General features: G+C 41.6%; 2 protein-coding genes across 2 annotated transcripts in view; both read left to right on the top strand.

Moving 5' to 3' along the window:
- The window catches only part of LOC124014181 (prospero homeobox protein 1-like), a 30918-nt gene extending 19721 nt beyond the window's left edge, over positions 1–11197 (top strand). The window contains exon 6 of the mRNA XM_046328941.1: positions 10315–11197. The gene's annotated coding sequence lies outside the window, so the exon portion shown is untranslated. The remainder of the gene's footprint in view (positions 1–10314) is intronic.
- Positions 4139–11197, top strand: LOC124014182 (transmembrane protein 179B-like). Its single transcript, XM_046328942.1, has 5 exons — positions 4139–4613; positions 6708–6904; positions 8705–8842; positions 9819–9897; positions 10088–11197. The coding sequence occupies exons 1-5, from the start codon at positions 4506–4508 to the stop codon at positions 10244–10246; spliced, it is 681 nt and encodes a 226-aa protein (XP_046184898.1). The 5' UTR covers positions 4139–4505; the 3' UTR covers positions 10247–11197.
- Positions 11198–16101: the final 4904 nt, after the last annotated feature.

Raw genomic sequence — 16101 nt, 5'->3', positions numbered from 1 at the left:
CTCCCTTCATGGTTCTATTTAATTATTGTCTCCTTCCCTCTCCCGTCATGGTTCTATTTAATTATTGTCTCCTTCCCTCTCCCTTCATGGTTCTATTTAATTATTGTCTCCTTCCCTCTCCCTTCATGGTTCTATTTAATTATTGTCTCCTTCCCTCTCCCTTCATGGTTCTATTTAATTATTGTCTCCTTCCCTCTCCCTTCATGGTTCTATTTAATTATTGTCTCCTTCCCTCTCCCTTCATGGTTCTATTTAATTATTGTCTCCTTCCCTCTCCCTTCATGGTTCTATTTAATTATTGTCTCCTTCCCTCTCCCTTCATGGTTCTATTTAATTATTGTCTCCTTCCCTCTCCCTTCATGGTTCTATTTAATTATTGTCTCCTTCCCTCTCCCTTCATGGTTCTATTTAATTATTGTCTCCTTCCCTCTCCCTTCATGGTTCTATTTAATTATTGTCTCGTTCCCTCTCCCTTCATGGTTCTATTTAATTATTGTCTCGTTCCCTCTCCCTTCATGGTTCTATTTAATTATTGTCTCCTTCCCTCTCCCTTCATGGTTCTATTTAATTATTGTCTCCTTCCCTCTCCCTTCATGGTTCTATTTAATTATTGTCTCCTTCCCTCTCCCTTCATGGTTCTATTTAATTATTGTCTCCTTCCCTCTCCCTTCATGGTTCTATTTAATTATTGTCTCCTTCCCTCTCCCTTCATGGTTCTATTTAATTATTGTCTCCTTCCCTCTCCCTTCATGGTTCTATTTAATTATTGTCTCCTTCCCTCTCCCTTCATGGTTCTATTTAATTATTGTCTCCTTCCCTCTCCCTTCATGGTTCTATTTAATTATTGTCTCCTTCCCTCTCCCTTCATGGTTCTATTTAATTATTGTCTCCTTCCCTCTCCCTTCATGGTTCTATTTAATTATTGTCTCGTTCCCTCTCCCTTCATGGTTCTATTTAATTATTGTCTCCTTCCCTCTCCCTTCATGGTTCTATTTAATTATTGTCTCCTTCCCTCTCCCTTCATGGTTCTATTTAATTATTGTCTCCTTCCCTCTCCCTTCATGGTTCTATTTAATTATTGTCTCGTTCCCTCTCCCTTCATGGTTCTATTTAATTATTGTCTCCTTCCCTCTCCCTTCATGGTTCTATTTAATTATTGTCTCCTTCCCTCTCCCTTCATGGTTCTATTTAATTATTGTCTCCTTCCCTCTCCCTTCATGGTTCTATTTAATTATTGTCTCCTTCCCTCTCCCTTCATGGTTCTATTTAATTATTGTCTCCTTCCCTCTCCCTTCATGGTTCTATTTAATTATTGTCTCCTTCCCTCTCCCTTCATGGTTCTATTTAATTATTGTCTCTTTCCCTCTCCCTTCATGGTTCTATTTAAAAGTCATGTTCTCAAATTGTTCTGAGAATGTTGAGAAAACATTAGAATAAAAAACAAAATAACTTTAGTAACATTCAGAGGACGTTCTAAGAATGATATTTAAAAACTCTGAACGTTCTCAGAACGTTTAAGAAAACATTCCATAAAAAAAAAAACACAACCAATGGTAATGTAACGTTCAAAGAACGTTCTAATAATGTTATTTAAAAACATATATTCCTTCCTCAGAATAAATAAAACAAAACGCTCTCTATCTTGTTCAAATTTCTACTGGCCTGGACATGGGTGTAGTTTTTAAAATGCACTGGGTTCCTGAAGAGCATGTAGTCATGGCTCTGTGTAATACTGAATTTCCCAGAGTCTGTTCTGCAATTAGGGACTTTGCCTTAGTGGCAAGTCAATGTATTAAAAAAACATGATGGTATTAAAAGTGGCTCTATTCTTATTCTTTAGAATTGCATTATATCCATTGCATTCATTTTTTTGCTTCTAAAGTCTGTTATTTTGGAAAAATGATTTTTTTTGTTTGTTTTACATCTCAAAATAGGATGCTGCCCCTTTAAGACAACTGTGTTCCATACAGATCTATAGCTGTCTACAGCAGGCTAGCCTTTAGCCAAAACAAACACTAAAGTGTATTTTTGTCGGTTTATTCTTGCAGACTATGAACAGTAGCTATCATTTTGCTAGTATGTTCAATATTGAAGATTTACTTTTGTAAATCACTTTCCCTAAAATAAATAAGCTTAGAGAGTAAATTTTTACCGTATGTATCAACTTCTGTACTGTACTTCCTGGAGAAGTTGCAACTCTCCGGGAGGTAGTGGTGCTTGAATGAACGGCCAATCATATCGCTCAAAGACGGACAGCATGACTTTTCTGCGTGTCGTCATCAATGGTAGACTGACTGACACAAGAGCCAAATGTTAAACCGTTATGCAAAAAAAAAAAAAAAATGCGCTGAGAAGTTACTGGCCCGGTAAATGATGCCTCGTCACATGTTTTCCAGCGGCTCTGTTGCATTTTTGCGTCCGTCCGGTGGCACGGTGTTCAAAAAATTATCGGTTCAAATCACACGGATGCCTTGTCACAATACAACATAAATGTGTTTGCAAGTTTAATGCCTAAGGAAATGAATCTCCATGTGTCCTATTTGTGCTTGGATATAAAAAACAGTTTACCCAAAATGAGCTTGCAATATTATTGAAAACTTTATTAAAACACATTTCGAAAAGAAAAAAACCCTACCATTTCCATTCTAAGAGCTCGAAAATTACCTCCCAGTGACACTTTCAAGGCATCAGAGTAAAACGTTCTCAGATCCTCCCTGCAACTTAAAACATTAAAGGTTCCCAGAACAGAAGAAATGTTCACTTCTACTCTCAAAACATTAAAAAAATCCCCTTTTACTGGTCAGGAAATGTAGGCCTTCGTTCCCGCAACCAACGTCAAACCAAAAACATACATTCCCACAACTTTTAAGGAACCAAATGTGTTTGTTTTTTCGTTTCTACTTTGATAGTGTACTCAACCATTTATCCCAGACAAACTATTGGGACTTTATTTATTGGCTGAAAAATTTATAGCTGATGCTCTCCTTCTCTCTTCTCATTGTCTCCTCCCTCCTCCCTGATGCTCTCCTTCTCTCTTCTCATTGTCTCCTCCCTCCTCCCTGATGCTCTCCTTCTCTCTTCTCATTGTCTCCTCCCTCCTCTCTCCTTCTCTCTTCTCATTCTCTCCTCCCTCCTCCCTGATGCTCTCCTTCTCTCTTCTCATTGTCTCCTCCCTCCTCCCTGATGCTCTCCTTCTTCTTCTCATTGTCTCCTCCCTCCTCCCTGATGCTCTCCTTCTCTCTTCTCATTCTCTCCTCCCTCCTCCCTGATGCTCTCCTTCTCTCTTCTCATTGTCTCCTCCCTCCTCCCTGATGCTCTCCTTCTCTCTTCTCATTGTCTCCTCCCTCCTCCCTGATGCTCTCCTTCTCTCTTCTCATTGTCTCCTCCCTCCTCCCTGATGCTCTCCTTCTCTCTTCTCATTGTCTCCTCCCTCCTCCCTGATGCTCTCCTTCTCTCTTCTCATTCTCTCCTCCCTCCTCCCTGATGCTCTCCTTCTCTCTTCTCATTGTCTCCTCCCTCCTCCCTGATGCTCTCCTTCTCTCTTCTCATTCTCTCCTCCCTCCTCCCTGATGCTCTCCTTCTCTCTTCTCATTGTCTCCTCCCTCCTCCCCGATGCTCTCAATCTCTCTTTTCATTGTCTCCTCCCCTCTCCCTGATGCTCTCCCTCCTCATTGTTTCCTCCCCCCTCCCCTCTCCCTGATGCTCTCCCTCCTCATTGTCTCCTCCCTCCTCTCCCTGATGCTCTCCCTCCTCATTGTCTCCTCCCTCCTCCCCTCTCCCTGATGCTCTCCCTTCTCATTGTCTCCTCCCCTCTCCCTGATGCTCTCCCTCCTCATTGTTTCCTCCCCCCTCCCCTCTCCCTGATGCTCTCCCTCCTCATTGTCTCCTCCCTCCTCCCCTCTCCCTGATGCTCACCCTCCTCATTGTCTCCTCCCTCCTCCCTCCTCCCTGACCCTCTCCCTTCTCATTGGCTCCTCCCCTTTCCCTGATGCTCTCCCTCCTCTTCTCATTGTCTCATCCCCTCGACCTGATGCTCTCCCTCTCTCTTCTCATTGTCTCATCCCTCCTCCTCTCCCCCCATCCATCTCTACCCCCTCTTTCCCCCTTCCCCATCACTCTTTCCCCCCTTCCCCCTTCTCTTAGTCAATATTGGGATTTGGGGGTCTCCAATAAGCCTCTATTGCGCATCTAGAAATAGAGAAACCACCACAATATCCATGTAAAATTATCTGATGAGATTATCATTCAATTCTTCACACCAGGACAGGGCAGGTCAAAGAGTTGTTCTAGATAGTTATAGTTTGTATTGGACATTTCTCGATTTCTCCGGATGCATGCACCGGTGGTTTTTAACTGTGACGAATGCGCGCCTCGGAGGGAGTTCCAGAACGCAGTTATAAACGGTTGGAGCGCGTCCCGGTTGTCGGCTTGGCTCGGTCTGTCAGTCAGGCGGTCTGTTAGATCCCGGAGAGAGAGATAGAGGGGGCTTGATTGAGTAGGGGACGATGATGGCAATAGCGAAGATACCGTGGCTACTTCTCCTCGAGATGGGATTGTACGCCAGTTGTTTCGTTTGTGGAATCGTCACGGCGGCTTCTCTCACTATCACACAGGTAAAGAAAGTTAAAAACGTTTGTCTTCTCATGTTAACTTTGCAGACACTGGTAGGCTAATGTTGACATACTGTTTCGACTGGCTGTCTGCTTTGGACTGACTGTTATGTCGCAGTTGTAAGTTTTACTTTGATTTACTTTCCAAGCTGACATTTCTTTATCTGAATCACCAGATAGAATGAGTTTGACTTGGGGAGAATAGTTTGATGTCTTATGATTGAATGCGCGTATTATACATTAGGAGAAAGCAGGACTCTGAAAGTGTATGAAACGGGTCATATGACTGACTGCCTCGTTGCTTTCTCCTAATGCTGTACCAGTTTCACCATCCTTATTATGTACCAGTATGGCTACGGGAAAACCCACTTCAATTCTTTTAACGCTATATTCATTCGACCAAGGCAGGGCTTAAAGTGGCCATGTGTATCCTTTTTGGGGGGCGACCAAATTCACGTATAAAATGTGAGTTATAAATTCATCATTCTACTTGAAAGCAAGTCAAATAAGATGCCCTTCTGTTATCTGTGTGCTATCTCTATGCGTACACTTATTAAGTTCTGCTTTTTGCGTCTTTAACTTTCGGTTTTGTACACCAGATTCAAACGGCTGAAACAACAGTATTTTTGGTTATGTAAAATATATTCTCTACACGTTACTATGTTATTTTCACGTAAACTGAAATTCGGCAAACTATTAATAGTTTTAGCAACCAGGAAATGCTGGAGCGATTTCTGCATAGTGCAAGTTTAAAGCTATTTAGCCTGGTTCAAGTTCATGTTCAACCTACAATAGCCAACTGGCCACATTCTATAGTGACACATGACCTCTCTTACAAACAGCTTTCATTTGTTCCTAAATTATCAGTCCTGGGAAGTGACGCTAAAGATGTGACACAGTCATGTGTAACTATAGTAACGAGGAACTAAAACCCAAGAGCTCTGATACAGACATTTATCATGTGACCTGGCTGCGGTCTCCTGGTTTCAAATTATAAACCGCATGCTTTGAGTCAAGAGCAAAATGACCGAGAGAGAGAGAGAGAGAGACAGAGAGAGTCAAATTATAGACCGCATGCTTTGAGTCAAGAGCAAAATGACCGAGACAGAGAGACAGAGAGAGAGAGAGAGAGGGGAGAGAGAGAGAGAAAGAGAGGAGAGAGAGAAAGAGAGGGGAGAGAGAAAGAGAGGGGAGAGAGAAAGAGAGGGGAGAGAGAAAGAGAGGGTCAAGAGAGTCAAATTATAGACCGCATGCTTTGAGAAGGGGCGTCAATTGGGTATGCGAGCTCGACACCAACCATTTAAAATAGGCTACTAAAATCATTCCAATCCCGATTTAAAAGACAAATGTAGTTTAGAGGTATAAGAAGGACTGACTTGACTTTAGGACCATGCAGACCATTTGTATGGCTGTCTTCATGGATAGCAGAGATCTGTATATAATGACGAGATGCTTATGTCTCTGCCCTAACAATATGAGTCATTATTTCAAAGGAGGGAAGGTCCAAGCTTAGGTCCAAAATAAACCCATAGAAAAGCAATGATGCTTATTTACTATTCCCCTACTGACTCTGGGGTGAATGTTCAGTCCCCTACTGACTCTGGGGTGAATGTTCAGTCCCCTACTGACTCTGGGGTGAATGTTCAGTCCCCTACTGACTCTGGGGTGAATGTTCAGTCCCCTACTGACTCTGGGGTGAATGTTCAGTCCCCTACTGACTCTGGGGTGAATGTTCAGTCCCCTACTGACTCTGGGGTGAATGGTGCTACAGCAACTAAAGGTGATAATGGCTGGAGTCAATGTTGCTGTTCCTCACATCATGTTAAAACCTTTGAACTAAATGTATAAATTCACTAATTAAGCTTTGCCATTCCGTGGTTTAGCTGAAATGATGCCCCTGAGAGAGAGACAGACAGACAGACAGACAGGACAGAGGGACAGACAGACGGACAGGACGACGGACAGAGAGTTCTTTGAAACACTATGACAGGTCATGTTGTCAATTTTGTGGATTTTCAGTACATTTAAACTAACAATGGCTGATGATCTCTCTCCCCCCTACCCCTCCTCGCCCCCTACCCCCCTCTCTCTGTCCAGGGGAGTTTCAGTGGTCTCTGTATCCTGTATGGGACAGTACATCACAACTCGTCATCAGACTCCCTATTGGTCCAGACCTCCAGCTCTCCCTCGCTCTGTTACTTTGTCTCTGCTATCTCAGTATGCGTAGCAGTGTTCTGTTTCTCTATATCACTGTACTGGATATATACATGCTGTCTGGATGGAGGGGTTAACAGGTGAGTGTTTCTCTACATATCACTGTACATGTCTATCTATATACAGAGCATTCGGGAAAGTATTCAGACCCCTTGACTTTTTCCTGACTGAACACACACATCATTAGCGAAGAGAAAGAGAAAGAGAAAGCTGCACTGAGATTTTAATATTGGGTGGGGGGGGCTGCTTTTACATAGGGATTTTTTTTAAATGTTAAATAAATACTTCAAGTCCGTTATCTTCTTCCTCGGAGTCAGATGAACTTGTGAATACCACTTTTATGTCTCCGTGTGCAGTATGAAGGAAGTCAGAGGCAGTTTTGCGAGACAATGCTAACTAGTGTTAGCGCGCAATGACTGGGAGTCTATGGGTATCTGCTAGCATTCCATTTCATTAACAAGGATTCTTGTCATTTAAAAGATTAAATTCGCTAGTCAGAAAAAGTCCTTATAGCCCTCTCCCACTAGAATGAACGATATGCATCTTCTAGTGCTCTCTATTGATAAGCCAGCGATGTCCCGCCTCCCGGTACCTGTGTTAATAGGCTAGGTGCCTGTCAGTCACAAAGCCAGCGATGTCCCGCCTCCCGGTACCTGTGTTAATAGGCTCGGTGCCTGTCAGTCACAAAGCCAGCGATGTCCTGCCTCCCGGTACCTGTGTTAATAGGCTAGGTGCCTGTCAGTCACAAAGCCAGCGATGTCCCGCCTCCCGGGACCTGTGTTAATAGGCTAGGTGCCTGTCAGTCACAAAGCCGGCGATGTCCCGCCTCCCGGGACCTGTGTTAATAGGCTAGGTGCCTGTCAGTCACAAAGCCGGCGATGTCCCGCCTCCCGGGACCTGTGTTAATAGGCTAGGTGCCTGTCAGTCACAAAGCCAGCGATGTCCCGCCTCCCGGGACCTGTGTTAATAGGCTAGGTGCCTGTCAGTCACAAAGCCGGCGATGTCCCGCCTCCCGGGACCTGTGTTAATAGGCTAGATGCCTGTCAGTCACAAAGCCGGCGATGTCCCGCCTCCCGGGACCTGTGTTAATAGGCTAGGTGCCTGTCAGTCACAAAGCCGGCGATGTCCCGCCTCCCGGGACCTGTGTTAATAGGCTAGGTGCCTGTCAGTCACAAAGCCAGCGATGTCCTGCCTCTCGGTACCGGTGTTAATTCGGAATCAGATTGAGTCAAGTCATTAGAATGTACCAGAAGCCACCAAAATAGAGCTCAGTCTGCAGTTTCCTTCGTTCTGTGGAATTCCTCGTTGGCTGGCGACTCCAGGTACTAATGTGTAGGTGTTGCCATTTTTAACCCATTATTATGTGCATTGTGCAACATTCCGCATTGTCTGTCTAACCTTATGACCTGTGTGTGTGTGTGTGTGTGTGTGTGTGTGTGTGTGTGTGTGTGTGTGTGTGTGTGTGTGTGTGTGTGTGTGTGTGTGTGTGTGTGTGTGTGTGTGTGTGTGTGTGTGTGTGTGTGTGTGTGTGTGTGTGTGTGTCCGTCATTCGTGTGTGTGCGTTTCCGTATGGTGTGTGTGTGTGTGTGTTTGTATGTTTCTGTATGGTGTGTGTTTCTGTATGGTATGTGTGTGTTTCTGTATGGTGTGTGTGTGTGTGTGTGTGTTTCTGTATGGTGTGTGTTTCTGTATGGTATGTGTGTGTTTCTGTATGGTGTGTGTGTGTGTGTTTCTGTATGGTGTGTGTGTGTGTGTGTTTCTCTATGGTGTGTGTGTGTGTGTGTGTGTGTGTGTGTGTGTGTGTGTGTGTGTGTGTGTGTGTGTGTGTGTGTGTGTGTGTGTGTGTGTGTGTGTGTGTGTGTGTGTCTGTGTGTTTCCAGAGAGCGTCTATGGCTCAACGTGACCCTGGTGGTGTGTGGAGTGTTTCTCTTCTTCCTCCTGGTGACGGGCTGTGTGTTGAAGAGAGGAAGAGACTCTCTGTGTGTCTCTGTCCTACACGCTGTCCCCAACATCACCAGGTACCATACACATCTACCTAAACTAGCTTTTCTTCATATAAAATCTCTAAATGGTTTGTGGGTACTGCTACTACCAATACAACTCTAAATGGTTTGTGGGTACTGCTACTACCAATACGACTCGAAATGGTTTGTGGGTACTGCTACTACCAATACGACTCTAAATGGTTTGTGGGTACTGCTACTACCAATACATCTCTAAATGGTTTGTGGGTACTGCTACTACCAATACATCTCTAAATGGTTTGTGGGTACTGCTACTACCAATACGACTCGAAATGGTTTGTGGGTACTGCTACTACCAATACGACTCTAAATGGTTTGTGGGTACTGCTACTACCAATACATCTCTAAATGGTTTGTGGGTACTGCTACTACCAATACATCTCTAAATGGTTTGTGGGTACTGCTACTACCAATACATCTCTAAATGGTTTGTGGGTACTGCTACTACCAATACGACTCTAAATGGTTTGTGGGTACTGCTACTACCAATACATCTCTAAATGGTTTGTGGGTACTGCCACCCATACGACTAGTTTTGTGTGGACAGTAGTATTGTGTGGACAGTAGTATTGTGTGGACAGTAATTTTGTGTGGACAGTAGTATTGTGTGGACAGTAGTATTGTGTGGACAGTAATTTTGTGTGGACAGTAGTATTGTGTGGACAGTAGTATTGTGTGGACAGTAGTATTGTGTGGACAGTAGTATTGTGTGGACAGTAGTTTTGTGTGGACAGTAGTATTGTGTGGACAGTAGTATTGTGTGGACAGTAGTATTGTGTGGACAGTAGTTTTGTGTGGACAGTAGTTTTGTGTGGACAGTAGTATTGTGTGGACAGTAGTATTGTGTGGACAGTAGTATTGTGTGGAGTGTAGTTTTGTGGGCAGGAGTGTGTAAACTTGGATGTTTGTAAAGTGTCTAAACATTCCTATTGCAAATGAATGAATTCTGGATTTTCTCCCTCTTATCTAGCTGTGAAGAGGCTCAGTCTAGGACCTGGATCAGTCCTTACACGGGAACACAGTTCTACACTGGACTGTACAGGTCTGGGGTCAGTATTAACAGAGTTCTACACTGGACTGTACAGGTCTGGGGTCAGTATTAACAGAATTCTACACTGGACTGTGCAGGTCTGGGGTCAGTATTAGAGTTCTACACTGGACTGTGCAGGTCTGGGGTCAGTCTTAACAGAGTTATCTGACAACATCACCCCCCCCTTGTCTTCTTCTCTCTCTCTCCAGACTGCGGTGTGGGTGAACTTCTTTCTCTGGATTCTGATTGGCGTGCTGGTGGTGATCCAGAGAGGTCAAGGGTCCGAGTTTAGAATGACGGCGGCCGACCCCTTAGCCACGCCCTCTGAGACAGAACCTTTCTTCCCACGTCAGGCCCGGCCCCAGTGACTCGTAACCATCTCACCTTACAACCTGCTGGCTAGACACATGTGGATGTGTGCAAACACATGACGGAGACACACACACACACACACACACACTCACACACACACACACACACGCACACACACACACACACACACACACACACACACACACACACACACACACACACACACAGATGGCCTAGCTGATTTAAGGCAGCATCTGTCTCTTCATGGATATAACAATAATATACTAATGGTAACATGTAGAGCCACTGCAGCTTTCTCTGTGGTCTCTCCATCCACAGTCCTTTCTCTGTGGTCTCTCCATCCACAGTCCTTTCTCTGTGGTCCCTCCATCCACAGTCCTTTCTCTGTGGTCCCTCCATCCACAGTCCTTTCTCTGTGGTTCCTCCATCCACAGTCTCTGTGGTCCCTCCATCCACAGTCCTTTCTCTGTGGTCCCTCCATCCACAGTCCTTTCTCTGTGGTCACTCCATCCACAGTCCTTTATTCTGTGGTCCCTCCATCCACAGTCCTTTCTCTTCCTATATTCAGGGAGATTTGTGTGTGTGTGTCGGTGTGTGTGTGTGTGACTGGCTGACAGGGACATCAATCTTCTCAGATAATATCAGTGCTTTGCACTGTGTGTGTGTGTGTCTCCCACTACGGACCACTGCCAAACCAAGGCGACTGCACCACAGTCAGATTTCAGCAATGTCACACTGTCCTCCAGACAGACCTTATAATGCCTTACTGACCACTGACACAAAGCAACCATTTTGTTACAGGGTTCCCTTACTGCCTGCACTTACTTAGATTGTTTTTAAAATTATTATTAAAAACCAAAAACATGTCATTTAGTTTGAGTGAATTAATTATTGTTGCCATTGCTGATACTGTATTGTTGAATCTTTTTACAGAACTTTATGAAAACAGGTATCGACCAATAAAGATACATTTTTTATTTGTCAGATATTCTTTCATTCGTTTGTTGTTCTATTTTTCATTGGTTGGGCAACCTTAGTGCTGCTGTAGAATTCAAGGGTGTGCAGGCTTTTTTTTTAAAATTTTTATTATCTAGCACTACACTAACACACCAGGAGTTTTGATTGGACAGATTGGGAATCATACTGTGTAGACAGGAGATCTGATTGGACAGATTGGGAATCATACTGTGTAGACAGGAGATCTGACTGGGCAGATTGGGAATCATACTGTGTAGACAGGAGATCTGACTGGGCAGATTGGGAATCATACTGCGTAGACAGGAGATTTGATTGGACAGATTGTGGAGGGTCTAAGGCCTAATTAGACCCTCTGATAGCCCCTTCAACCGAGTCATCAAGACTTCAGAGTGAAGTGCTATCCGGACACGCACTGCGATATGTTCGGAGTTTGAGCATTTTCATCTAAAATAATGGAGAGACATTACTAATTTAATATGCCGTGTGCAGTTGTTTGTCTCATTTAGAGACTTGACACATGTAGCAGACAAAATACTTCCCAAATTAAAATGTTTAACTGTTACTGAGGTTTATACCTTGTAAAACGAGAACAGATTAGGATTGAATGGCGGGAACCCGGTTTCCGAGATTTACCGCCCCAAAACCACCCCCTTTCCCAGGTTAAATAACTGCGAGAAACTGGGAAAATATAATACATTATTTATATGAACAGCGTGGTGTTAAATGGACCTGCTAAATGATATGTCTAAATCTGTCTTCTCCCACGTCTGCGTGATAAATCAACGTTTAGGGTGAGGGACACAGCCCATCTCAGTACGGAGCGCAGTTCACAATGCATGTGTAGACCTATCACCTCATCATTGTAACTTGTTGTATTGTGACTAGTTGACCGATTTTCTGCAGCCATTTTTGTTAATTGTAAAGATTTTTTTTTCTATTGCAGCTGCAGTTTTAAAACTAAAAATCGCTCGAATGTCTTTGCTTTACATCTTTCGCTCTCCAAAATAGATCATCCTGCATCTTCAGGTCGGAGCATTACATCACAATACATTACATCACAATACATCACAATACATTACATCACAATACATTACATCACAATACATCACAATACATTACATCAGAATACATTACATCACAATACAATACATCACAATACATTACATCACAATACATCACAATACATTACATCACAATACATTACATCACAATACATTACATCACAATACATTACATCACAATACATTACATCACAATACATTATATCACAATACATTACATCACAATACATCACAATACATTACATCACAATACAATACATCACAATACATTACATCACAATACATCACAATACATTACATCACAATACATTACATCACAATACATTACATCACAATACATTACATCACAATACATTACATCACAATACATTACATCACAATACATTACATCACAATACATTACATCACAATACAACACAATACATACATCACAATACATTACATCACAATACATCACAATACATTACATCACATCACAATACATTACATCACAATACAACACAATACATTACATAACAATACATTACATCACAATACATTACATCACAATAGAACACAATACATTACATCACATCACAATACATTACATCACAATACATTACATCACAATACATTACATCACAATACAACACAATACATTACATCACATCACAATACATTACATTACATCACAATACATCACAATACAACACAATACATTACATCACAATACATTTGATAGAGGAATTCTTAATCCCTTTATGTTTTATTGCCGAAATCAATTCAATTCGCACTCATTTCTAATTCATGATAAGTTGTAAGTTTATCATTTGCATGAATTAGCAAGAGACCAGTCTTAAAAACAAGTTCAGCATTTATTCTTGATGAGTACTGACCCAAAATACAAAGAACATTTCATTTTAAAAGACAGAAGACATAAAATGACGTCATCAGTTACACCCCCTCTCCCAGTCTTACAATGGCGTAGTATTCGGTCCTGGAGATAGTTTCACTCCCCTCATAAACTACATTCCAACCTGCCTAAAGGATATACTTCTCTCTACTAATGGAATCCAACCAAAACATTCTTATCTGTTTGAAAAACTATCTTATCCCTTCTTAAAACTTTCCCAGGAGACACAGACACAATTAATTTCTGCTTACATTTTCAGTAACAGTACAATTAAGAACCCATACTTTTCAAATAATAACATAATAGTATTAGCATGAATGGTTCTAATCATTAATGTATACATAATTGATAATCTAAACTATATTTTCCTCTATCAACATTACATCACAATACATCACAATACATTACATCACAATACATTACAACACAATACAACACAACACATTACATCACAATACATTACAACACAATACAACACAATACATTACAATACATCACAATACAACACAATACATTACATCACAATACATTACATCACAATACATCACATCACATTACATCACAATACATTACAACACAATACAACACATTACAACACAATACAGTACATCACAATACATTACATCACAATACATTACAACACAATACAACACAATACATTACATCACAATACATTACATCACAATACATTACAACACAATACATTACAACACAATACATCACAATACATTACAACACAATACATCACAATACATTACAACACAATACATTACAATACATCACAATACATTACAACACAATACATTACAATACACACAATCACAATACATTCACAATAAATTACATCACAATACATTACATCACAATACATTACAACACAATACATTACAACACAATACATCACAATACATTACAACACAATACATTACAACACAATACATCACAATACATTACATCACAATACATTACATCACAATACATTACAATCACAATAAATTACATCACAATACATTACAACACAATACATTACATTGCATCACAATAAATTACATCACAATAAATTACATCACAATACATTACAACACAATACATTACAACACAATACATTACAACACAATACATTACAACACATTACATCACAATACATTACAACACAATACATCACAATACATTACAACACAATACATTACAACACATTACATCACAATACATTACATCACAATAAATTACATCACAACACATTACATCACAATACATTACATCACAATACATTACATCACAATAAATTACATCACAATACATTACATCACAATACATTACAACAAAATCTACAATACATTACAACACAATACATTACAACACAATATTACAACACAATACATTACAACACAATACATCACAATACATACAACACAATCACAATACATTACAACACAATACATCACAATACATTACAACACAATCTAGAAAGAGGCGGAGTTGGATGACCATTCAAAACGTATTTTCCTCACGGAAGTCTGATATTTCCCAGTTCCCGTTGTTCTGAACGCGGCAGAAGTCTGAGATTTCCCAGTTCCCGTTGTTCTGAACGCGGCAGAAGTCTGAGATTTCCCAGTTCCCGTTGTTCTGAACGCGGCAGAAGTCTGATATTTCCCAGTTCCCGTTGTTCTGAACGCGGCAGAAGTCTGATATTTCCCAGTTCCCGTTGTTCTGAACGCGGCAGAAGTCTGAGATTTCCCAGTTCCCGTTGTTCTGAACGCGGCAGAAGTCTGAGATTTCCCAGTTCCCGTTGTTCTGAACGCGGCAGAAGTCTGAGATTTCCCAGTTCCCGTTGTTCTGAACGCGGCAGAAGCTGAATGGACAGAGACCCTCAAACCCAGACTTGGACCACACAACAACTCCACTGAGTAGCAGGCTATTGATTGTTTTGCTATTCTTGCTGTTTAGCCACTGATTCCTTCCAAACCACTCATTGTTGAATTTGTGAGTTTCAACTTGTTGTGTAATGTTTATGTCCAATGGCCGATGAGCACCGCTACATTTTATCTATAATTTCGCTTCATAATTTCTCTTCGTATGACAAGGATTGAAAAGGATTTGTCAGTAGATTGTCGACTTGATTCATGATGATGACTGCTTGCTAGCTAAGACTTTGAAGTTGACATGATCAGTCCAATCAAAGCTACGGTAGACATAACGTGATTTGACATCACTTTATCTGTGGCCAATGACCTTGAGCCTTCTTGAATGAGCACTTCTAATGTAACTCTATGGCAGCACCCAAGGGGCTTGAATTTTCTACCTCTACCTGTAGATTTTCGTGGTGACGTAGTGTCCCCATGAGTGACAGAACACTGAGCCAATCACAGCGCAAACTAGAGAACATTACCAAACCCAACACTCCGTATTTTCCTCCCCACCTCTAGAAACCACCACAGAAAGCACTGAACTTGGCTGAAACATATGCATTATGGAGCTGCTTTTACTCATGAAAGAAAAGTAGAGACCATGTTTGTATGCGGCTTTATTCATTATTATTTTTTAGATTGTTTTCACACTGATATGTGACACGTATTATTGCCAAAATAACTAAACAGGGTGGGGCTCAAAACATGTGGGGCTCTGCCCTGATTGGCAGGTCGCCACTGGCCCTATATAGATGTCCCTATGTAAACAAAAGGTAGATGTCCTAACCGACTTGCCAAAACTATAGTTTGTTAACAACACATTTGTGGAGTGGTTGAAATACGAGTTTTAAATGGTGGTTCTGTGTAGCTCAGTTGGTAGAGCATGGTGCTTGTAACGCCAGGGTAGTGGGTTCGATCCCCGGGACCACCCATACGTAGAATGTATGCACACATGACTGTAAGTCGCTTTGGATAAAAGCGTCTGCTAAATGGCATATATTATTATTATTATTAAATACTTCAACCTAAGTGTATGTTAACTTCGGACTTTT

Source organism: Oncorhynchus gorbuscha, linkage group LG25, assembly GCF_021184085.1.
Source record: "Oncorhynchus gorbuscha isolate QuinsamMale2020 ecotype Even-year linkage group LG25, OgorEven_v1.0, whole genome shotgun sequence".
NCBI lineage: Eukaryota > Metazoa > Chordata > Actinopteri > Salmoniformes > Salmonidae > Oncorhynchus > Oncorhynchus gorbuscha.
This window is presented reverse-complemented; position numbering and strand designations above follow the sequence as displayed.

Coding starts and splice junctions, on each gene's coding strand:
- LOC124014182 (XM_046328942.1), top strand. CDS start 4,506: ATGATGGCAATAGCGAAGATACCGTGGCTACTTCTCCTCGAGATGGGA. Junction 4,614..6,707: donor CTTCTCTCACTATCACACAG/GTAAAGAAAGTT, acceptor CTCTCTGTCCAG/GGGAGTTTCAGTGGTCTCTG. Junction 6,905..8,704: donor CTGGATGGAGGGGTTAACAG/GTGAGTGTTTCT, acceptor GTGTGTTTCCAG/AGAGCGTCTATGGCTCAACG.